This window comes from Chinchilla lanigera, unplaced genomic scaffold, assembly GCF_000276665.1.
Source record: "Chinchilla lanigera isolate Chin_1 unplaced genomic scaffold, ChiLan1.0 scaffold00018, whole genome shotgun sequence".
NCBI classification, from domain to species: Eukaryota; Metazoa; Chordata; class Mammalia; order Rodentia; family Chinchillidae; genus Chinchilla; species Chinchilla lanigera.
Genome location: NW_004955419.1, coordinates 15,268,494 through 15,294,443, shown reverse-complemented (window position 1 = coordinate 15,294,443; position 25,950 = coordinate 15,268,494). Strand labels below are relative to the sequence as shown.

The following is a 25,950-nucleotide window of genomic DNA, read 5'->3' as shown; positions in this document are numbered from 1 at the left end:
GAGTTCCCACCAGGGTCGCAGCAAGCTTCTTCAGGAGCCTGAGCTGTGCACCTTCTTTGCCTCCGGAGCCAGGAAGCGATGCTCAGAGTGAGGACCAGAGCTCCCCCAAAGTGAACCGAAGCTATTCTCAGTGCCAACAAGGTCTCAAGCTCCTTGAAGGATGAAAACAGCCAAGTTCATCAGTAAGCCAGCATGACGAGCTCCTCCAACAGAACCAAGAGCTCCTTACAGCTTCCATCAGCTCCAACAGCCTTTCTCCGCTCCCAACAGCCTAGCCTCTTCTTTTCCAGTACTGCTTCTTATGCGGCTGGCAACAATCCCCAGGCAGGCCTCCCACATCCAGCACCACGCTTACTTAGTTCAGCTGGGGGTTATAAGTTGACCACCAGTTATCAATCCACTACACAATGTAAAGCAGGACTGCAAATAACACCTCTCCAAGCAACAGACACGCTGTAACAGTGAGCTCAATTGTGGGCTCATAGCAACTGCATGTCAATTAGACAGAAACTTTCAGGAGCCTAGTAGTTAAAAACAAAGAAACAAACACTGTGATGATTTAGCAAGTTTATTCCAAGAAATAATAATAATGGTATCTATACACTTTGGTCTCAGAGCACATGGCATGGATACTGAGTTTGGAGCACTATTACCAAAATAGAATAGAACTCTTAACTAAGGTATGCTGTGATGTCTTACTGTGCATCAAATCCCATCCCTTTGTGTTTGGGATGATTAAAGAAAAGCAAGTTTCACTCTAAGTACTCACTAGGAATCTTATAACATCAGGTGTACATGACGCTAGTGGCCTTCATCACCCGCATAATGGGGTCTCTGGGGAATCTTCTTGGAGTTAGACAGGGAATTCACCGAGATCAGAGAATTCAGGAGCTTCTCAATTGGAAAACATTCGAAAGTTTAGTATCGGCAGACACTGTCCTTCAGGCTCACGCTGACTTTCTCGTTTCACTTGGGAAGTACCTATTCAAAATAAGTTCTCTTTCCTGTTGCTCGGTTCAAACAATTTACTTCCCTTCTAGTTTACCAGAAATTAACACAATGGTCGACCAAGCAAGAATTATGCAAAGCAGACACCCTATAGTAAACGTGGTCATTTTTTATCAGTGTCCCCCAATTCAGGGTAACACACCAGTAGACTAGAGGCAGTGCCAGCCATCTTTTTTTGACACTGGTGATGTCCACAATGACTGACAGCAAGAGCCTGAGTAACCAAGCTGGCCAAGCTAGACGGGCAAGAAAGGGCCACTGGCAGCCCAGTTGCAGGCAGAAGCTGAGAGTGATGACCTGGCTGGTCAGTCTTAGAAAGCCAGCCGTGCAATGTGATCATTACAGGCCACAGTCACAACTGAACGTAGAATAAACATGGTCCACCCTTCAAGGCATAGCGGGGCCTCCGGCTGCCACTGGCAGCACTCCAAAGCACACAATCGACTGTCCAAGGCTGTTCTACAACACGTGTTCCTCAAAAGAAAAGCAGACTGCCTCCTTCCTTCCTCCAGAAATGGATTTATTTTTTCCTTGGACCTGGGATTAGAACTCAGGGGTAGTCTACCACTGAGCTATATCCCCAGTCCTTTTTCATTTTTATTTTTGAGGTAGGATCTTACTAAGTTGCCCAAGCAGTACTCACACCTATCCTCTCGCCTCAGCCTTCCAGAGTACAGGCATGGGGCAAGGCACTTGGCTGGATTTTCATTTCTTTTATGTGATCCAGTTACAAGCCTTCATCTCACTGATATTCACGTGCTTTCCCAGACGGATCTCCACTACAGGTCCCAGCTTGGTATTTAGCTCCCACCCCATCTACGGAAGCCTACACAGGTCTAAGGTGGGGCAGCAGGAACTGGGGGTCGAAAGAGAGGAAACCAGGGGACTTGCCACAGAAAAGAGGGCAAGTGAAGAAAAATGGCTGACACCAGGGATGCGTCACAGAAGGAGAAGCAAGATGGGGTCCAAAGGTCAGAGTTTGCCTTTGTGGGGTTCCTCAAATCTCCATCCAATCCAGGGAACCGCTTCAGATGCACCATTCAGATCATAAGACTATGTTTTCATTTTCCAAGAGAAAACCAGTAAAAATGGTCACGAGCACAGGTCATGGGAAGGCAAGTCAGACTCAGAGAGCTGCTTTGTGCCCGGGAAGCAAGTAGGAGACACTTAGGTTGGAGTCTGAGGGTGACACGTCACACATCCTCTCCTGCATAAAGACCATCCAGGGTGGATATTTACATTCTCTAGCTAGGACCTGGGTACCATCTTTCTTGTCCAATATAGAAGTAGCTCCGCCCAGCCACTGTTGTCTAACTTCCCCTTCCTGGGCTCCATAATGACAATTCTGCCTGTCTTTAGCCAGAAGGAAGCACGGTGAAAGATTCATGCAAATCATTAAGGCACTGGAGCTCATCTATTGCTCACCAATGTGATGTTCATCTCTATGACATGCCAGGCCACAGTGATCATCCCGAGACAACCCAGGCTCCCTCTGGTCCTTGGACATGAGCCCCCTTTTCAAGTCTTTCGGTCTATTCTTCATTGTAATGCTCTGGCAATCACAGGGACCTTGGACAAAGGAGTTGCAGGCCATAGCTAAGAGCTATACAGGTGCTTTCCCCGCCTCTCACCTGCCAAGATGGTTACTTGCAGAGAAAACAGCACGGAGCTAACCCTGTGGGTCTGCAACTGGGCTCTTCTTAGTTTGTCAGAGGTAGACTTTTGCAGGCCAAATTCCTGAATTCTGAATTCTGCTAACTCAAATGCTAAGGAACAGGACACATGTCCATGGACACAAAGAAAGGATGCCCTTCCCCTCCTTCAAATCTCATGACACGCCAATGAATTGATCCCATGAAAGACCAGTCACTTCACAAACCTAGCAGGTAATGTCCCCTGGACATTCCTTCCCCCAATAGCAGTGGCACTTCTCCCTCGAAAGAGCAAAGACTTGCCCCAGGATTTACAATAAAGGCAAGCAGCTCTGCCCCAGACTCAGGAATTGTTGTGCTAGGTGGAGTTTGGTTTTATAACTAATTTTTCTTTAGCAACTTGTAGGCAGAATTCTAAGATGACCCTTACAATCCCTGCCTTCTTGTTCACAGCCTACATTATACTCGCTTCTTCTTGGGTGTGATTTGCCTCTAACAGAATATGGCAAAGATAAAGGAATTTTGCAGATGTAATAAAGATGCTAAGTTAGTTGATTTTTCATTAGATCAAAGGGATAAAATCCATGTCTAAGAAGGCCTTAGTCAGATGAAAACCTTTAAAATGAAACGAACCCTTCCTGCAGTTATAGATCTTTTGTTGAACTGACAAATTAAGAAGTAGGGCTGAATGGGCCTGAGATATAGCTCAGTGGCACAAGTGCCTGTCTGGCAAGTACAAGGTCCTGAGTTCAATTCCCAGTACCAAAAAAGAAAAAAAAAAAGAAAAAGAAGTAGGGCTGAGGAAGCCTACTCGACAAATATCTTCAGATGGTTTCCCGGAACTGTGGTGACATCTAGGGCCTGAGAAAAGCTTCTAGTCAACAACTAAGAAAATGTTGGGCGTACCAGCCACACAACCACAAGGAAATCAGTTCTGCCACAACCTAAATAAGCAGGTGATACATGTGTATTGTCTTCAGTCACTATTGTAGCAATTTAAAAACTAACACATGGAATATGTTCTTCGCTCCTGATACCTTTACACACATTTTACCTTCTAGCTTCTAGTTGTCCCTCCAAATCCCATCCCAAAAATCCCAAAAATCCCATTTTAAAAAGTCTTAAAGAAATCTGTATCAGCCCTGGGCAACAAGAAAGAATATATTCATTAATCAGAAGCCTTAGGAACTTCCTAGGAGTTGAAACATACAAAGGTTACAAAAACAGCCGACAAGAGAATTCTTAATGAGAAAACTTTTTGTTGAAGATATGTTTTGATAGACTATATGGGTAAAGTGATGCTTAGAGCATAGGTCTGCAAAAAAATAAAATGTAATTTTTCCTGCATTTCAGGAAGGTAGAGGCATAATAGAGAATAATGAAGATAGGAGAGGCGTGAGAGAGAAGGGTGAGAATATCCTGCAGTAGACAGAATAAAGGCCCCAAAGATGTCCACATCGTAATCCCGTAGGCATGTCAATATGGCACCTTCCATGGCAAAAGGAACTGCATGTGATGATGTCATGGATCTCAAGATAGGGAGGTGACCCTTGGTTTGCCCTGCCCAGTGTAATCACAAGGATCCTTACCAGTGAAAGAAGGGAAAGGAGACTGAGTCAAACAGCTATTTGAAAATGTAGCCAGGTGTGGTGGCACATGCTTGTAATCCCAGCACTCAGGAGGCTGAGGCAGGAGAGGACCACTGTGAGTTTGAGTTCAGCCTGAGCTACACAGCGAGACCCTGCCTCAAGAAAAACAAAACAAACCCAAAGAAAAAGAAACAAAAATATTGTGTTGCTGGCTTGGAAGATGGAGAAAAGGCCATGAGCTAAGGGATGCAGTGGCCCATAGAAGCTGGAAAAGGCAGAGAAATGCCTTCTCCCTGCAGCATCCAGAATAACCACGGTCCTGCCAACACCTTCCTCTTAGCTCCATGAAACACATGTCAAGCTTCCGACTTCCTGAACTGGAAGATAATACACTGGTATGGTTCTGTTCCACCAAGCTTGGATACCTGACTATGAAAATGGACACACTACCTACTTGCATAACCTAAATGCTCCAAGTCCTCAGTGCGATTTTGAGAAGAAACTGTGAAGAGGAGCAGAGTTCCACATGTGGGTCAGTCAGTGCAGGTGAACAGGGACCACACCTGAGCTCACTCTGTAGCTAGCCCAGGCTGGCCTCAAACTCACAACAATCCTCCTGCCTCGGCCTCCGGGTGCTGAGATTACAAGCATGCACCACCATGCCGGGCAAGGTACACTTTTAGATACATTACCCATACTGGATTACAATAACATTTTTTCTTTTATTGCTATTGTCAGTCTTTTATTTTGTACTTTATATATCAGGCTTCACATATAAAAGAAACCGTGTAATATTTAGGCCTGTGTATCTGATTTATCTCACTTCACATTATGGTCTCAAGGTGTATCCATTTTCCTACAAATGACTCAAGTTTATTCTGCATTATAGCATAGTACTCCAATGTACATAAATACTACATTTTCTTTATCCATTCATCTGTTGATGGACATATGGGCTGTTTTCAAGATTTAGCTATTATGAATTGTGCTGCTATAAACATTGGTGTGCATACATCACTATGACATGATATCTTTAACTTCTTCAAGAAGATATCTAAAAGGGAAATACTTGGGTCAAGTGGAATTTCTGGTTTTATTTTGAGAAAGCGCCATACTGATTTCCATAGCACATGTACCAGTTTACACTCGCACCAACAATGAAGTGTTCCTTTTTCCCCACAGCTTCTCCAGGCTTTGTTACTGGTTGATTTCTTGTTGACATCCATTCTTTTTAGAGTAAGATGGAATCTCAGTGTTGTTTCAATTTGCATTTCTCAAGTGGCCAGCAAAGTTGAATGTATTTTCATTTATTTATCAGCCATTCATATTTCTTCATCTGAGAAGTATCTATACCTTTCAGAGTCCATTTTTGGAGTAAGTCTTTAAATTTGGCATACCCATCAGATTTTGATTCGACACATATATTACAGAAAATTAAAGGCAATACAGTACTTTTTTTCCTGATGAAATTCTGTTTGCAAATAGTCCATGGATTTGATCTCAAATGTCCTCCCAAGGTCTCCTGTGTCTGGAGGCGGGGTTTTTGGAAGGCAGCTGGATTATTCAGGCACTGACCTCACCCATGGGTCACTCTGAGTTCAGAACTGTGTATAGCAAGAATTTTGTTCCAGGGACAAAAATGTGACTAATATAAATATACTTAACATGTTTAAATTTAAACACAAAGAAGCCTTGAAAAGGCTCATTCTCACTTTTTCTACCTATTTATAGCCATTTTCATTCGTTTACTATTATTCTAATGTTTATATAAAACTGAATAAATATTTTCATTCACTATTTCTTACACAAAAGATAGCATATCCCATATACTATCATATGTCTTACTTTCCCCATTAAAACAAAACATCTTAGAGATCTCTCCAAATCAGCACAGAACACACGGTGGCCTGGTGTCTTAGTCCAAGGATAAGAAACCCAAGGGTCAAGCAGCTGAGGCTGTCAGCCCAGTGACAGAGCACAATAGAAAGAAGCAAGCTGGCCGGGTGTGGTGGTGCACACCTGTAATCCCAGCACTCAGGAGGCTGAGGCAGGAGGGTTGTTGCAAGTTCGAGACCAGCCAGGGCTACAAAGTGAGCTCAAGGCCAGCCTGAACTGCATAGCAAGACCCTGTCTCAAAAGGACAAAAAAAAGAAAGAAAGAAAGAAAGAAAGAAGCAAGCTGTATGTGCACCAACTGGAAAACAAAGGATCTAATAGGTAGGAAAACTCCCTTATGGCTGGACTTACCTGTGACGGCCTAGCCATCCTCCACTTGGCACACCAAGGATCTGTGAGCTTTCTCTGTGTTAAGTGGATCCCCTGGAAAGTAATTGTGTGGGAGAAACCATCTCTTTTTCTTCTCTCTGTCTCTGTTTCTGTCTCTGTCTCTCTCTCTGTACTGAGGATTGGACACAGGGTCTCACATATGCTAGGCCGCACTCTACCACTGAGCTACATACTACATCATTAGCTCTTTTTATTTTGAAACAGACTCACAAAGTTGCCCAGGCTGGTCTCAAAACTTAGGATCCTCCTGCCTCAGCCTCCCAAGTGTCTAGGATGACAGGCGTGCGCCACCACACCCAGTTAGAGGAACCAAAGCATGGCAGATGACCAAAGCACAAGAGCTCCCACTACTACCACTGGCAGTAAGAGGCTTGGCGAACACTTTCAGGGCCTGAGGTAGTGACGCAAGCTTTCAGGATAACAAAATATGAAACAAGTGGATATATGCAATAAAATACATTTATAGATTGCAAGCTGAAAACTATAATACTCTAGGCAGGAACACAAAGGACAATTAGATGGAAACATATACCAAGTTCTGGGATAGGAGTACTCTTTATTTAACACATCTCCCCCAAATAGAAGATGGGGAGCTTGACGAAGTAATTCTTTGATTTATGTATAATAAATACTTATACATAAACAAATGTGTAATAAAAGCTGAGAATACTCTGAGAATTAACATAAAGATAGTAGTAACTTACATTTAGCTGGTATTAAAAAACTACTTTAAAGTTACAGCAAGTGGTACTGGCATAGAAGTAGATCAGTATGAAAGAAAAAGCTCAGAAATCGACTTACGTATGTGATTCATAATATGATCAAATCACTAGTGGGAAACAATCAATGAATATTAATAGGACAGCTGGTTAAAACATTTAACAATGATAAAAAAAGACTCCTCTCTCCTCATCCCCACCAACCTCATTTCCATCCTAAAACAAATTTCAGACAGATTGAAGGTTTAAATGTTTAAAAAAAAAAAGAAACAAAACTATTACCTTGACATTGGAAGGTCTTTCAAAGCATGGCACCACAAGCAAAATACTAAGGAAAAAGACTGATAAATTTGTCTGTAAAAATTAAAAAATTTCTTATGGCAATATATAACACAAACAAGGTTTTAAGAAAAGCAAAGTTATCCATTCTAAAACTGACAAGCTACAAAAATTATTTACAAAACATATGGCAGATAATTAAAATTACAATGATATAAGGAGCTTTTTCAAATCAATACAAGAAAAACAGGCCAAATACAGTACTGAATTTTTTTAAAAGGCCATTCACAAAGACAGAGTTATGAATGGCCAGTCTGCATGCAAAATTGTCAGAGAAAAGCAAACAAAATATCAAAACATCATTTTTCCCCTACCAGCTTAATCAAGATGAAAAATAACAATGCCTAGTGGTACTGAAGCTTTCTTTTGTTAGAAATCCGAAGGAGTTTCTCTGTGAAATTTCTCTGGCAACATGTAGTAGGAGGTAAAGTACACAAAGTTTTCATTCCAACAACTTCACTTCTAGGAATTTAACTTCAGTGGTAATCGCATACATTCACACAGACTTGTATAAGGATAGTGAACATCTGGTAACACTTCCCATGTTACACATTTGTAACGTAGTCATTATTGACAAGGAAAACATATCCAGGAAATGTCGATGAGCAAAAACATGTTACAAAACATGTGACACATAATTTGACTCCATTTGACACCCTTTCTTTGGTACTCAAAAATTATGGCTATGGCAATACACACCACACCCATCAAAGCATTGGGTCTCTCTGCAACAACAGCACAACAGGTTTGTAAACTGATTTGCTTCATTGTATCACCGGCAGCCCACAAACCTGAGCACCAGAAAGGCCACACTGTTCTTCCCTTCTAGAAGCAGGCACTTGGCTTTAATCAACAAGTACCATAGGCAAAAGGCCCTTCAAGGCTATTAGGTTGATTGCTACAACCCGTGGTTTTCTCTCAGAAGAACCGCATAGAAAAACAGAAGGTCTAGAAAATCAGAGTGTGAGGTTAGCAATCAAAAAAGGAACACTGAGAATTTTTTACCTCCTTACAAAATCACCTTAAACGTTAACTTTATTCCAAGCTCATGTGGAATTTCAAAATAATCACTGCTGCTCTGGTTTCCAGTGTTCCAGTCTTGAGTCAGAAAACAAACTCTTACCTATTTTTCCTGATCAATCTGTATCCATTTGCTTTGCTGTTTGTGGTCCCTCATGGAAGAGATGCGGAGGGAGGGGGAACCTTACAGTGAAAAAATGGGCATAAAAGACACATGTGCTATTGTAAAGGTAATACTTTAAAATATGTAGAAAGCTGTTTGGAAATGTAAAGGCTTCACTTTGCCAGGAACCAAAAAGGCTGTCCAAAAATTAGCTCAGTAGCTAGTTCAGAAGCAAGCAAATGCTGGAAAGAAAACTAGACTTGTTGACTGAAGACTTGGCCTATAAGGCACAAAGGTGTCTGAACCAATGTCACCATTCTAAAAAGAGACTCATCACCCTGATTCTACCGGACGTATCTGTTCCGGGGATGTCATGAAAAATTGCGTGTGGACGGGCCTATTGTACGACTGAGGATATAAACAGAAACTGCGGCAGAAAAAAAAAAAAAAAAAACAGAAGATGCATCCATGTTTGAGAAACTCTTCAGTTTTTCTTTCTGATCTAGAAGGGAGCTCAGACCAGATCTAAGTGCTCACTTTTATACACTGGTCCAAAGACAGTTCATGGGGAGAAGAGCATTCCTCGATCCTCACTGTGGGATTGGGATTTATTTAGTGATTCTCACAAGCTAGCTCCATGCCTTAGTCTACAGGGCACTACCCGTACAAATGGACCCTACAGTCTCCCAGGAAGACCAATTTCTCCCCTTTAGCTAGGAATCCACGTAGAAGGGAAAAATCAGTACTATGGTAAAGCTACCAGGCAAATTTAGAGAACTTAAAGCTGTCATCATGTTTATGACAAAACTATCAAAAAAGAACTATAAGAAAATTAAGCATCCTTTTCACCAATGCTCAGAACCTGCTTCTGTTACACACTAATACTGAGCAACTCTGAATGACAATTTGGAACAGTCGCAAGAAATGATGAAGGCCATATTTTTGCTATTTTAGTAATTGTACATGAACTGTTTCTATATTTGTGCACTATGCCCAGAAGTTGCTATTTGATGTAATATTTAGTTAGTTATTTTATCCCAAAACTTTTGATAATAAGCAAGTAGGATTTCTTTCTGGGATAATTATGCTAAGTCTCCATCTAGACAACTGCTATTTTGGGGAGCAACTGCAGCCCCAAGCAGGCAACTGTATCAGTTAATTCTACAGTGGGAAATTAGGGAGATACAGAAAGAGAGGGTGTTTACAGAAGTGTTAACAAAATGGGGAGAGGGAAAATTCTCTCTTTTGTTACAGATGCCCTGAATTCCTCCTTTTTCATCCAAGGACCTACTACACTATAATAATTTGTAATGATTCCAAACTGAGTTCAAAAATTGTGGAAAAAAAACATGTGATTTTTGAATGGTTGCAGCTAGAAATATTAAAAAGCAGAAAGCTATTGGTATTAATCCATTGAGAGCCCTACTCGATAATTCACCTAAGATGAGAACAAGAAGGGCTTTAAATGTCAATCCTAAATTACAGTGTAAGGTAGTGCCTCAGGGAACAGAGGGCAACTACTCCTAGTGCTGCCTAATGCTGGTGGGGCCAGGGCCAGCAGCTGACACTGAATACACAAATGTTAAGACATCATCTCCAATTCTCTTTCCCAACTGAATGTACCACCCCACTTCTGGTACAGAACAGCTTACGACAGTTTCCACCTGCTCCTGTCTTATCCTCATCTGCTCACACGCCCGGGAGGCACCCTCTGTTTTCTGTTGCTATAACAATACCTGAGGCTGGATGACCTGTAATAGAATGAAGAGGTTTATTTTGGCTCACAGTTCTGTAGATTGAGAAGTCCAAGGGCATGGCACGGACATCTGCTCAGCTTTAGGTAAGAGCACATGCCATTTCAAGCACAGTCACACTCAGGAAACGCACTCATCTGTCCTGACAACCTTCTAATCACCTCCTAAGGGTCCTACCTCCCCAACAGCAGCACAAATGACAATCAAATTTCCACGTGAGGTTTGGTGGGGACAAATCATATCCAAACCACAGCGCTAGACCACTCAGCCTCCTCCTCCACCAACACCCCACAGTGGAAAACACACAAAATAGTTTTCTACTTTTTAAGATTTTTAGGTGCAACAATCCAGGGCCACATTCATATATGCTCCACCCTGACCCGGTGCAATATTACCACCCCTCTTTTTCTTCCTACATACTCTTTATTCTCTAGGCCTATCCTAGAGAATGGAAACAGAAGAAAGAAGCCATAAACCTCTTTTTTTTCTCCATTCATTTGTTAGTGAGCCTTGGAATTGGGCTAATTTATCCTTTTGAATGACCCCCTTCATAAAGTCAAATTCTAGCATAAACCGAAGCCTACCTCATTGCTTCCTACAGAAGAACAGGTCCGGAAGAATGGGTGCTAATTAGCACTGATGCTATAAAGGAGGACACGGAGACTACTGTGTATCAGGTGTCTAGAGGAGCTGATGCTCAGGCATCACACACACCAGACTCTCGTGATCTGTAGCCTATGGTCAATATGACATTGGACATCAAGGGTCTCAAGTTCACAGACACAGTACTGGTCCTGAGCAGGAAAGAGGTCAGTAATTCCTGAGTTTCTCCTTCTGGAAGAATCCATTGACAGCCACCATGTTGAATCCAGGAATGAGCCAGGCTGGGGATGGAGCAAGTGCCACACGCCCTCTGGATGGATGTACACAGGGCCTTTGTGTAGGCACCTGAGAAGCTGTCAGAACATCTGCTCCACAGCAGTGCAGCTTTGCCACGCACCACCATCTGCAATCTAGTCATGGGGAGGAAGGGAAGACACGTCATGAACACACTTTGCTTTTCCCACGTGCGTCTCTAAGTGTAGGTTACAGGAGGCTGGGAGGGCAAGCAGCATGAGACCAGCCACCCCGCTGTGCATGACCAGGGCAGCTATGGCTGTCCCTGTCCTTTTCTCAGGTCAGGAGTATATCTCCCTTCCTACCCTGAGTTGCAGGGCTAGCCAGGCCTTTTCTTTTGGCGGGGGGAGGAGGGGTGGTGTTGAGACAGGGTCTCATGTGCAGTTTAGGCTGACCTTGAACTGTGTAGCCCAGGTTGGCCTCAAACTCATGGTGATCCTCCTGCCTCAGCCTCCTAAGTACTGGGATTATAGGCATGCGCCACCACACCCAGTTAGCCAGGCCTTGTACCCGCTGACTGTGCTGTGCTGTGCTGTGCCAGGACAACCTCCCCTCCCACCCCTCTGACCCTCCTCATCCCCAGCTGTTTGGCTGACTCTCACCTCCTCCTCCCCTCCGTACCACTCATTTCTCAGAGACCACAGTCCCACATACCACACTGCCAAGAAGGAGAGGAATGCCAGAGCCACCACCAATGCTACAGAGCCCAGTCCAACGCCCAGCATCTGCTCCACTGTGAGGGACGAACCTGTGGGATGAAACCACACACTGAGCCCACACTGCATCATATCATGGCCCTCCCACAAAGCGCACACCCAAAGATACTCTGTCCACTTTACCCCACAGCTGCGGCCCATTTAAAGAAGAATCCCAAGAATGCCCCAGAGTTTCTTTGTAGCCCCTGAATTTGGGAAGCCCCAGGAAACCACAGTCCCATAGCATTTCTGAAAGGGAAGGTAAAACTTCAAAGTTACAAGGGACAGAAAAGCTGAACTTCTAAGCAAACAAATGCTACACAATGTATTGCTTTGTGTTGGGCCCTTCTCCCTGTCAATTTCCTGTGGTATAGACACCTGATACATTTTTTTACAGGAAGTTTCCCTTTGCCTGGAGGAAGAAGTCAGTTTGTTATCATTTGAATTTTGATTCCAAAAACTTCTGGCTAGCCCCAGTGGTCAAATATAGTAAACAAACATCTTCTGTTGAACCAAGTCACCTGTCATTTTCTCCTTATCTCAACAAAGGGCAGCACCACTCTGCTCTGCTCAGCAGGCTTTTATGAAGATAAAGTAAGAACATTGATGTAAAAGCATTCTGAAAGGTGTACATTCTACTTGGAGAGCATCGCATAGCATCTCCAGGGGGATCCCTGGTTATAAACCTGAAAACCATCCGCATTTGAGCCCCACATTTGGGCCAAGTGACTGAATCAGCTTACACACTGACTGCAGCAGAGGCTCTGTTTTAATCTGCAAGCACTTACTGAACACTTCAAGCGCCTCACAAATGTTAACTCTTTTACAAAGTTTCCTAACCACCTTTTACACTGGGTCTTACTACTATTCCCTTTTTACAGAGGGAAAACCAAGACATGAAGTGAGTAAGCACAGATCTGATCTCTACACCCGGGCTAAGAGCAGTTTGTTTCCACTGGGACTCTGCAGGTCACCTGGCACCAGCAAGAGCAGCCATGGAGCGCACCCCAACTTAAAGAGCAAAGGCAGAACCTGCTGCCTCAAAAAGGGCTATGAAGAGACAGAAAATGTGGATTACATCCCTTGACTGCTTGCAGTATTCAGAAGGGCCTTGACACTCTAAGAAGCTAGATTATAAAATGGAATGAACAGCGATGAGTAAATTAGAAGTTAGTTTCATATATATTAAAGAAACAGAGTTGCATAATACACATACGCATGAGGGGAATGACTTGAATTACCAAATAGTAAGGTATTGTACTATCAACACAGGAATGAATACTCTGGATCAAACCAGAAAGCCTAGAAACAAGCCAACTATATCAAATCACTTCAAAGCTTGAACACTCCAATCAGGCTGCGTCAGGTTGTTCATGGTTTATCTGAACACCAGCTCTTCATCGCAGTGTGACTTTGAGCAAGTAATTCTGTCCTTCGATGCCTCAGTTTCTGCACTTCAGGATGCTATAATAACATGAAAACGATCGCAACAGTACCTATCTTACAGGGTGGTTGTGACAAATTAATGAGTTAATACATGTTACAACAGTAGCTGGCATAGAGTAAGAAATAAGCAAATGTTAGCTATCTTAATGATTGTTGTTATGATTAAGCTACCATTTCACATCACTGGGAAAATGATAATTTGTAACTAGTGTGGAGAAAATTGGTTAGCCACTTAGAATAATTTTGATCACTACAGCTAATATACCAAATGAAATCCAAATGGATTAAAGGTTTAAAGTGAAACCCAAAAGAATTTGAAAATGTTAGTGAATTTGTAATTTAAAGTGAGTAAGAATTTTCTAAAGCTATTTGTTAATGCAGAAGTCTTCAGCGAGTAAGAGACTTAGCTATATTAGAAACAATATGCTTCACACATCAAAAACTACCAGAAGAAAGGTTTTAAAAGGTAAATGGCAAACTAGGTAAAATATTTGGAATAATAAGCAAGGGGTTAGCAAACAGACAGCACTTCAAGTTAGTAAGGAAAAAGACAACTCAAAAACAAAATGAGCAAACTCTATGCAAAGAATATGCAAATTTACATATAAAACATGATTGGAGAATCGATAAATCTTCCATTACTCTCCCAGAAGTAATGAAAATGTAAATTAAAACACTGAGATACCATTTTTGTACACCAAATTAGCTAAGTTTTTGCTTTTTTAAGAGAAAAGACAGCACTGGAGTTGGGGGAAGGGGCTGGTAGGCTGGGACTTTCATTCCCTGCTTGTTTCATTCAATCTATGCAGCATTCCTCTCAGCTTTTGTCATCATTTCTCCCTTTACACACTCATGATTTATATTTGTAATCTTTAATAAAAACATTGAACTGAAGATGACTGTGGACAGGGATTCATATTTTGCATACCTCTGGGTTTTATATCAATTCATGAATTGATGTCAACTTTACATAGTTAACCAGCCCGTGTCTAAGCGTACAGATGGCCATCATGTCCCCACATTGTCCACGAGTCAAAATACATTATCTCTGTCATACTTCCCTGACCAGTGAGTGACACTGGGTCAGAAGAAAAGGCGTGCAGCCTGACCAGGGGGCTCTCAGTGATCCCGCACGGGCTTGTGTGCACTGCTCCTGCTTCTCCCGGAGGCATGTCTCTCGGCTTCCACATATCACACTTAAAGATTGTTTATGTATTTCATTTAAAAACCATGTGAACTTGCTAGAATGAGCTTCAACTAGGCGGAAAGACTTGACCCTACACAGATTAGTTAGCTCTTTGCTTGCTTTCACAGATGCCCTCCCAAGCAATGGCGTAGAAGTAAAGTAAAAGTCAAGGAACCTGACTTTCTCTTGGCTCTCCACCAGCAGGATCCACCCTAAGCAATGGACCCAGCTACTCCTCACTCTAGACACAAGTACTGACAAATGATCCTTATTTGTTCTGCAGAGCACCATGTAGATTTTGGCTCCAGGCATGACTCTTGCTGGTAGAACAGTTCTGGGTTTTATGTCTTTTTTGTGTACTGTGAAAAACTACCAGAGCACTCATGAGGGTAGCCACACAGGCTTCTTTAGGAACATCACGCATGAATTTCTTACTAAGAAAACTTACAACTGGCTAATTTGAATGGTGATTTTTTTGTAGCCTTGTCTTTTTCTGGCTATCATCCCTTCCATGGTCTCATGTGATGGAATCTTGCTTGTTTCTCTTTGAATCACATGTAGGATATTCTTTTAGAAACCCAAGTGAATGGCTTATGTGCCATAGCCCAATCAGTTACTCACTCCTGGAGAATTTAAGTCCTTCGATACTGTATCATTCTCTTCATGGCAGCTCCCTCAAGAAGGCTAGTGCTCAGGAGTTTTGGGGTTCCTTCTTGCCCTTTCATTGATGGAAATATCACAAGTGCTCAAAAGGAAGTTGGAAAGACTCTAGTCCTACACTCAGACTTGTGACATCTTGAAGACTTTCTTATGGGTATGGAAATTTTTTCCATAAATGTAGACAGGCACAGTCATTTTCAGAAAGCAATGATTCTATTCACCAAATGGTATAAACAGTGCCGTGACTTATATGTAGTGTGTTCAACTTCTCTTTGCCATTATACTACCTTCTCCCTGGAGTTCCCTACTAAGCAAGAGGTAGCCAGGGAGATCGAAGTAGAAAACTAATTTAGTAGTACTTGATAAATCAGCATTACCATTGTATTCGTTTTTAACAAATCACCATAAATTTAGGTAGCAATAACCATTTGTTAGCTCACAATTCTGTAGTTCAGAACAGGCATACTGTGATTGGTTCTCTGCTCAGGATCTCATGAGGTTGAACTGTAGGTATCAAGAGGGCTGCATTTCAGTCTGGAGGCTCTGGAGAAAATTCGACTCCCAAACTCATTCCGGTTGTCAGCTAAATTTGTTTTCTTCCATTTGTAGAACTAAGTCCCCATTTTCTTCCTGGCTACCCACTGGGAGTCACACCCAGTTCCTACAGGCCACCAAGAGGGAGACGGCGGCCCTCTCCATCGCCAAAGCTAGCACAAGAATGGCCCTGTGTCAAAGCCATCTCACCCTGTGGTGCTGATCTTGCCTGTCCCTGACCTCCAGGCCCAGGTTCATGGAATTAGGTGAGGCCCAAAGAAATAAGTGCCTTATTGGGGACTTTGGTTACATCTTTAAAATCTCTTCAAAGTAGTCATCTTTGATTGAATAGGCAAAAGAAGGTAGGCACATATCAGGGGCCAGGAATTTGGAAGGGGTACCTTACAATTCTGCCTGTCACAACTGTGAAAGTTTAAAATGAAATGTGTGGGCAACCCATTCCAATCCCTCCTGTAGCTCAGGAGCTATTCCTGTTCCCTATACCCAATTCCTATTCTCCAATAAATTTTCCCACTTAAAATAATAAAATGAAATCTGTGTGTATCTACATATATACAGTCATTTCTCAGTATCCATGGAAGATTGGTTCCAAGACCCTCCAAGAATAGAAAATATGCTATAAAATAATGTTGTATTTGCATATAACCTATCCACTTCCTCTCATACCCTTTAAATCATCTCTACATTATTTATACTATCTAACACATTGTAAATGCCGTGCAAATAGTACTGTTTAGGGAATAATGACAAGAAAAACTGTCTCTGCATGTTTGGTACAGATATAATTCTTTTTTCCTTCACTGCTGGGGACAAAACCCAAGGCTCATGCATGCTAGGCAAGCACTCTACCACTTTACATCCTCAGCCTTAAATGCATTTTTTTCCAAATATTGTTGGTCTATAGTTGGTTGAATCATTAACGTGGAACCCTTAGGGTCCACACTGCAAATCTTCTCAGGCTTATTTAATTTGATAAATACTGCACCTACTATCCTTCACTTCCCACAAAACTGACTGCTGGGTACCTGGTAGACACTCGCCCCAATTCAGTACATTCTGACTGACCACCTAATGTGTGCAAGTGTTATCCCAACTCTTCTAATGCTCACGCAGAAGGGTCTGGAATGTAATAGGTGAAGGTAAGTGCCTACCAGTTGCTCTACAGTATGGCAGAAAGAGAGGGCGAGAGGGAGATCCTGCCCCGTCAGGGAAATGTAAAAAGCTTCAGGGAGGAGGTAGCGTTTGGTTTTAATCTTGAAGAACAGGTGTGAGGGTAATAAGTAGTCACAGGCTGGTTAGAAGACAATACAGTGGAAGTAATCAAGTCACTGTGTGAGCAACGAAGTTAAAGAGAAAAGACGTGGACCACATCCAGCTTGGTACATCAGTCTGAGTGGCACAGAGAAGCAATTAGACAGTACAGAGGTGTCAAACAGATACCTTAAAATCCAGGCTTAAAAGTAATGCGGAAGCATAGAAAAAGTATAAAAAGAAATAATAAAATTAGTGCTGCCATTTAGAAATGAGTCAGGTGGTGGTGAGGAGGCTGAAGAAGGAAATCCTGAATTCTTGCGACGACAGATGAACAGGCAGGGTTTACCAGCCACCTATGCTACAGGGATGAAAGCCTGTGCTATAGATGAAGGCGTGAACACAGAAATGGAAACCAGTACAGCATGTAGGCTGAAAGACAGCAAGGAGTAGTCACTAATGACTCAGAGTTTTCAGGCCTGTGATTGGACAATGTTCCCTGATTACAGCTTATTATCATCCCAATGACTCAAGAAATCATAGACTTACAGTACTTTGTGGCTAGAAGAGATCTCAGAGGGCCCAGACAGAAGTAACTAAGAACTGGCCAAATTAAACATTTCAAAGGCACTTAGCTGATTAGCAGCTTCACTCAGGCAAGGAAGCCAGGCCTCTTCATTTGCCATCAAACCAACTGCCGGTCCCTGGTAATCACATCAAAGCTCTTTTCGGTTATAAGACAATCCAGGAGCAAAAAGTAAACTGCACAATTCATCACTGAGCACAGGCCAGGATGGGGCTGAGGTGGGCATGGGTGAACAGGAACAATGTCAGAACTAACTTGGATCCACCATTCTCCAAATTTCTGAAGTGTCAGTCTCCAAAATTTTCTGCAAAGGGCTTCCAGAGATAAGCGCCCAAACTGGTGAAGCTTATACACAGATAAATATATCATGGAATGTCTTTTAGAATTTCCACTTAACAGTGGGTTTTCTATTATCTGCCAGAGCTTTCTGATGGTTTGGATGCAAAGGATCAAATTCTCTTTCAGCAGCGGTTCTGAAGTTCAGTGCGGGAAAAGGGCACTGCCAAAAGCCACTTAAGAAATTCTCAAAGCAAAATGCTTCCTATTGACTTAATCACAGCAGAAAGACTGAAGCCAGCACTCTGGTTATTTCTTTGACCCAATTTGAATGTCTTCCAACTGTATCAAACAGTTGCTGAGTGGAGTGGATTCTGGGAGCTATTATTTCTGTGTCTGAAAGCTTACACATCTTAATTCTTCTACAAAAGCACCTCTTCCTTATGAGAACTCCATTCCCACCCCTAGAGCTTTAAGGACTGGACTGGCAAGAAGTCCTTCAATGTTACTGATTGTTTCTTATGCCCTTCATTAAACCTTTTCAAGATAGGAGCCTGGCCCATCTTCACACAGAAAGAGAACAATACACATCTTTGTTAAGAGGGTCATGAGTTGCCCGGTGACCAGCAAGCCAAGATGGCTGATGGTCAGGTGATTTGCCTTGCTCAGCTGAAAAGCCAACTCCCCTGCCCTTGTTGAAGAGGGTTTGAGTAGAGATAAAACAATGGGAAATAAGATTAGGGGAGAAGCGGAAAAATAGAGGAAGCTTACTATCCCTGCCCCTTCTTTACACTTCCGGCACAATATCCTCTGCTCCCTGACAGGGTGACAGATCCCCACTGTAAGGTGCCATCCACTGCAATCCTCCTGAAAGCCATTAAATCACCATGCCAGCCTATTGTGCTATGTTGCTCTGAGGCAAGGGACAGGATGTAAGGCGTAAAAATGATAGTGTGGGCGGAAGACAAAATTCCTCAGCTCGTTCCAAGAACTCATAAACCACAAGGAAAAGTTCCAGATTCCAAGGTCATAAACTTGACAATATTTCTAGTATTAGCTACAAACTACTGAAATTCCTGGGAACTGAATATACTGGACGGCTGCCTGTTAGTTTGTTTAAAAAAATCTACTGCCAGGGAAGTCCCCAGCCTGGCAAACAAAGAGTGACAATTGCTCAATCCCTAGGGATCTCCCACTCCTGGATAACTCCGCCCATGTGGAGTAGAAGGTTTAAACTGTACGTTCCCAGCAGAAATCCTTCCCACTGTGTTCCTTAGGAAAGGCTTTGGAGGACAAGGGACATTTTCCTGTTAGGCAGACTGACCGACCAAATGGCCCTTTCTGCTGCAGGGCAGATGAGGATTGCATTACCTGCCCAGTAGGAGGTGTCCTGGAGCCCCTGACTACTGCATGTTGCTTTATCTTTTCTTCCTTTCTAAATAAGAGTGTTTATTGTAGTTATCCAGGTTTTCCCTTTAATGGTTAAACTTTCCATTTGGTTGTAGATTGCTAAATGGATCCTAAAAAGCACATCTGGATTTGATCAAGAAAATACCATTTCCAAGATGCCTGGTCTTGTTGCCGGATGTAGTAACCAGACTTTCAACTGTCTTTCTCCAGGACTCTAGTTTTTATTGTATGTAGGATAGTTCCATTCTGTGAATGGAGGATGTTTTCCCTATTACAGTGGGCCCAAACTTACAGATGCAATTCGTTCCCCAGTGCTGGTTGTAACTCAAGTTGTCAGTTAAAGGCTCAGGCTCTCCTACACAGCTGTCAAAGTCTCTCTCCCGTATACAGGCGGATCTCAGTGTCCTCAGAGAGACACCAGCCCAAGATTTCTCCATTGACCCCATACAGGAAAGGATGTTGTGATGTTCCTTCCAGAACTCTTTAAGGCTTAAATCCATATCTGAGACCATCTGGAAGCACAAGCGGCCCAGCATTCAGGTTGTAACTCCAAGACTTGGGTCGCAAGTTAAAACTAAAATTCTTGTCATAGCCCACGCTGTTTGTAAGTCAGGCCAGCTGTAACTTGAGGGTCCACCATATTACAATGAGGTACCTCTTAATGACAGAGATACGTTCTGAGAAACATGTCGCTGGTAATTTTGTCATTGTGTAATCACAGAAAATACATAAATAAGATGGCTGCGACATCTCTCAGTGACATAATCTTATGGGACCATTGTTGTTTATGTGGTCGATCATTAACTGAAATGTCATTATGTAGCGTGTGACTGAGTATGTGACTGTGAACACATTACACAGCCAAACAGAAGAAGGCAGTAGATTGCTATAGCTCTGGCTTTGGTGTGTAAACATGTTTTCTTGTGATCTTTTCTTAATAGGCATCTTACTCCCTTCTTAAGCCTGGTGGAGGTACTGATTACACTGTTCTATTCTATTCTTGCCAAAATCCAAGATAGATTGATTATAGTTCTCCACCTCGTATAAGCAGTCACTCCTCCACTGCCTTAACCTAGGAGAAAAGACTCCATTCCTATATTTTAAAAGCAACCTTTCTGTCCCCACTAAAGTTGTTCAGCCAAAGAAGCTGAGGCCTGCACGACCTGCAGTAGAAAAGAGAAGACGCCAACTCACAAAGAAAGCAGAAACAAGAAGCAGACAGAAAGGAAGAGCCCAGTCACAGTGCTGAGATCCCAGTCCCAGTCCCTGGAGGCCCGGCAGTACAGGGATCTGTATAATTCTGTAAGTCCCCCCACGCTTTTCAACTATGACTTGTAGCTTAAGATAGTAAGAGTTAGGTTTTTGTCACCTGTGACAATTTAAAAAGAGACTCAACATAAACTTGCTGCTGCAGGTTGAACAAGGGAGATATAAGAGAACATTCATAGGCAGAAAATAGTTTTACCTGTCACCTGGGCCAGAACTGCACAGGAGTATCTTCTCACCTGCAAAGGAAAACAGCAGCACATCAGGTGGCACATAGTGTCCACCTCAATGATATAATTCGGAGGCCAAAGCCTTCTGAGACTCAAATTTAACATCTTAACTTGAATTTAACGGAAGCTTTGAAATCCATCCAGCTCTAACAGCTTACAGTTCACCTATATATCACAGGTGTTCAAGGGTCTGGCACGAGTAACAGGTACAGAGATGACCCTAGAGATCACTTCCATAGGTTTCCAGTAGATCGCAGAAGCCACATACCATGGGTAAACAACAGAATAGCAAGAGCTTCCTTCCCCATCGCCCGTTCTGAGCAACTAGCACTGATGGCCTAGAGAACTATGGTGAAAAAGATTCCGCAGTGACATCTAGGTTCCAGAAGAAGCGGTGAAGCACATTACAGGCAAGTTTATTCACCTCTCTGGATGATACCCGGCATACTATCATCCACAAACCAGGATAAACGCAAGAGGAACATTCAGCGGCAGAGGCGCCTGCCTGGCAAGTGCAAGGTCCTGCGTTTGACTCCCGGTACCCACCCCAAAAAAAATTTAAAAAGAGAAAACTATAAATACAGAGATTAGGAATGGAGTGAAGGATGTGTTTCAAGGCACTGGAGAGCAAAGGGACCTCAAATTGCAAGGTGGTTACTAGGGAACTGAATATATTAAAGCAGAGAAACAGGGGCCTGCTGAAGCAGGAAGCTCATTAAACTGAAGTGCCTTGATGAGATGTGCATTTTACAAAACTCATCCTGACAACAGCATAGAGCTAAGAGATGGGCAGAAATAAGAGGCAGATGAGCTAGAATACTGATGTTTAGAGAACAGGTGTCAAAGGCGGAGCAACACTGGTGAAAAAATAAAAGAAGGCATATTTTAAGTAGCAGAAAGGTGATAGAACTGATACAATGTACGATGGATTGGACAAGAAGGTAAGAAAAAGGGAGGAGATAAGAATCATTCCCAGCTTTCTCTCTTAGCTACTAGAAGCAAAGTGATGCTACCTACTAGGACGAGTACACAGAAGGAAAAACAAAACGGGAGAGCTGGGAGGCTCATGCGTCCTAATTTTAAAATGTATACATATCTACAGTAGTCAAAACAGTGTGTTGCTAGATGCACTGGTGCGCACCTGTAATCCCAGCTATTTGAGAGGCTGAGGCAGGAAGACTATGAGTTCAGTGCTGGCCTAGACAATGTAGCAAGACTCCATCTCAAAAACAAAACAAAAAGCCGTGCAGCGCTCGCATAAAGACAGGCATGTAAATCAATGAAATAGAATACAGAGCCCAGAAGTGAACGCTTGAATTCAACAAGTAAAAGTGTTTACAAGAAGACTTAGTATTGGAAAAGTGCATATTCAAATTTTTTAAAAAGTCAAACCCTTACCTAACACTGTGTACAAAATTAATTCAAAATGAATCAGAGACCTAAATGTAAAACTTAAAACTATAGAACTCTTAGGAGACAATATGGAGGAAACTTTTCATGAAATCAGATTTGTCAGTGATTTGTTGAACATGACTACAAGGCACAGGAAGCAAAAGGAAAAACAGACAAATTGTACTTCACCAAAACTAAAAACCTTTGTGCATCAAAGAACCCTATCAGAGTAAAAAATGCAACTCACAGAAAGGAAGACAATGTGTACAAATTTCAAATCTCATTAGGGGCTACTGTCCAGGATACATAGAGAACTCCTAAAAAATCACTGACAAGAAAGCGAACAACTCAATTTAAAAATGAGTAAAGGACCTGAAAAAATATATATATATTTTTCCAAAGAAGAGATACAAATGGCCAAAAAGCACATGAAAAGATGCCTGATATCACTAATCATTAAAGAAATGCAAGCCAAAACCACAGTGAGATGCCACCTCGCACCCACTAGGATATCTATTATTTTAAAAGTCCATGGTAAAGTTATGGGCTTTACCTCCTCAATTCTTAATCCCTACATTAGAGTCACAAAGCACTGCCAACCTCTCTGCTCCATGGACATAGTCTTGAAAGTAACCACTGGTTTTAATTTCAAGCATGTCAATGGCACATTAAACCTGTATCCTATGCAATATTTAATAATGTCTGCATTAAATATGTCATGAGCCTCACAAGTGAGATGGTTTCGTACTTTTGCCTCAAATGTGTCAGTCAAGATGTTTCATTAGTATTAAAGTAAGTTTTCCAATTTCCATTACCAACCCATATGAATTTACACTAAGGTTAGACTGCGCCCAGGTGAACTATCACAAAGTTCCTCCAAAATATTTTCTATCCCAAACTGGCTGATGTGGGTTTAGCTATTTTGCTTGCCTAGCTTGTTATATTTTTCTAACGAATACTGACGTCTTGGTCTCATGAAAGAACCAACGCTTGAAAAGCACAGTCCTTCTGAGGACAAAAGAAGGAAGAGTGGGGCCTAGGACACAGCCAAAGACGTGTGCTCATCTGCCCTTCCCACCTGCTCCCCAGGTGCAGGGGCGCAGGGGAGCTGACAGGAGGGTTTATCCAGATGTCCCTTTCCACAAAAACAAAACAGGTTGTTCCTTTCCAGCTCAGGTTTCAGCAGTGGGACAGAATGAAGGGCACGTGTGAAGCTTAAGAAGAACCCAAACCACATCAGTGCAAATGCAGATCCATCAAGTTCCTGGTAAGGATATAAGGGTTTCATCTGCCCATTCTTTAAACAGACAAAGCATTCGACCTAAGAGTCAAGAACACATTCCGGCGGTTACTACATGCAATGTGCATCTCAAAAACTAGGAAAACATGTGTTCAAACATTTAAATTTCATACAGAGAAGAAAATACCGAGTTCATAAGAGCATTTAAAGAACTATACCTCATTCCATTCACGTGTGATTCGTAATACAATATGGTAATCATTCCCTGTTTTCAAGGGTGCATTATAATATTTCCCATAGTATAGCCTATCTCCAATAGATATCTCCATGGTATCATCTGCAACATCTTTGGCCAGTAGCTCTGCTGCCACATATCCATCAGTATCGGAGGCATTGCTAAAGAATGAGGCGGCCCGTTCATAATCACAGGAAAAAATGCTTTGGAGGGCCAGTGGAAGCACCAATACTTGATATGAACTGGAAGGAAAAAGAAAAATGTCTTATCAGATCTTTGTGTGGAGGATTCATTCATTTATTCATGTGTACTGAGCTCCTATTCTGATATAAGCACTTTTCAAAGGCACTGGGGACCCAACACTGGACAAGCAAAAGTCCTGGCCCACATGGCATTTACCATCTGACAGTTCCAACAGTCATGAAACTCCAAATCAACCCAGGATGCCAAAGCAGACGACACTGGTGAGTGATTCTGCAAGTTCTCGCAACACAGAGCTGCCTTCTTAGCTAGGAGAAGTTGTTGCATGTACTGCTGCCCTGTGTGTCTGTCATATGGCTGATCTAATCAGTGATTTTCACGTGGGGAAGCAAAGCCAAGCAGTGGAAAGGTTTTAGCAGTCACATGGAGGCCAACTGCCTACAATAGTTAGTGTACTAAGTCTGAAAAAGTCTCCAGGCCATCATGTGGCAACTTGAAACAGAACTCATGTGATTTACATTTCCCCGCAGTTCATAGTCTGACACCAAAGTTCATGTGAAATCAACACGAAGCCGGGGTGCAAAGTCACCGTGAGCTAATCTAGGCTGACAAGATTTTAAAACAGCCAGAAATGCAAAATGATACATGCATATTGTGAAACTGTGCCCTAAATGTAGGCATCAGGAGTCATCTTGTCAGGTATTTTATTATTATTTGTTCCATCAACTAGCCTACCAGTGAAAGGACGTGCAGGAATAAAGTGTGCTGAGAATGAGTCATGCCTTCCTTTTCAGCCCCATCAATTCAGTCTTTATCTCCGGCCTCCGGTATAGTAAATATTTGATCATCTGCTATCTCTAGCTTACTTGATAACAAGAGTTTGAATTACTCACTCTTGTATATTTTCAAATCCTTATAGATTTCTTTGGCTATGATTATCCCCTCATTAAGGTTTCTCCAGCTAAATGCTCAGTAAAGAGGAAAAGCTTGCACTAACACCAAATACGATTAATTTCCAAAACTCCTTAAGCCACATAATACTATTTCACCACCAAATCTGCATTTCTGTTCCACATTCCTAATGCCCAGGTTCTCCTACTTCCTATAAGCTCATGAGTCACTAGGTTTAAAAAGAGAGCCCTCGGGGCTGGGGATATAGCTCAGTGGCATAAGCACTTGCCTGGCAAGTGCAAGGTCCTGAGATCATTTCCCAGTAACCCCCCCAAAATAAAAAATAAATTAAAAAGAGAACACTCGCCCACAGTAGGTGTTGTATTTAGAAAGTCTCCAGCCACCTACCAGGCTCCCAAACACCCTAGGTATCCTGAAGGCCCTGATTCCATGAATCCTGGCTCACGTTCAGTAAAGGAATTTCTACAAGAGACAAGTAAAAACAGCAGGGTAGTAAGTGGTCACCACCAGTAAACCATTCCTTTACTGGGCACTCACCGCCTACAGGGAGCACCTGTAACAAAAACTCTCTTTGGGGCTTTAGAAGACAGCCCAGTGAATCGTGGACCAGTGCAAAAGTAGCAACTCCATGCTGGCCATAAACACAGCTTTAAATCGCTCCCACCTTTCCGTGTATAGGTGGTGGGGGTAATGCACAAGTTCAAGGCTCACTTTTACCCATTTGGCACTGTACACTGCCCCCTAGAGGCGTCATTCACAGAGCACACAGCAACTCCCTATTTAGCCTGATAATTACAGTATAGAAATTTCCCAGTCCTGTCTCTCAACTCCTGAGTCAAAATCTCCAGGACGAGAGTTGGCAATGTGTACTGTTAGTAATCAGCAAGCTCAGGAAGAGACATTTGGTGCCTGGGCCCTTGCTCTATGACATGGCCCAAACCACTGCCCCCAAATGATGCACAATAGAGGCTGAGGCCTGACAAAGCTGCTACCTCCATCTCATACCAGATAGGCAGGCTGAGGAAATCACTTCACTTGCCCGC

At 42.5% G+C, this 25,950-nt stretch overlaps 1 protein-coding gene across 1 annotated transcript in view; it reads right to left on the bottom strand.

The window, feature by feature from the left end:
* Window positions 1-7,070: 7,070 nt before the first annotated feature.
* The window catches only part of Susd1 (sushi domain containing 1), a 133,652-nt gene continuing 114,772 nt past the window's right edge, over window positions 7,071-25,950 (bottom strand). Inside the window, exons 14-17 of the mRNA XM_013513298.1 lie at window positions 23,778-24,036; window positions 20,897-20,936; window positions 12,021-12,114; window positions 7,071-11,482 (exon numbers count right to left, since the gene is read on the bottom strand). Of these exons, the coding sequence (XP_013368752.1) occupies window position 11,482; window positions 12,021-12,114; window positions 20,897-20,936; window positions 23,778-24,036 (394 nt within the window). The 3' untranslated portion in view covers window positions 7,071-11,481. The remainder of the gene's footprint in view (window positions 11,483-12,020; window positions 12,115-20,896; window positions 20,937-23,777; window positions 24,037-25,950) is intronic.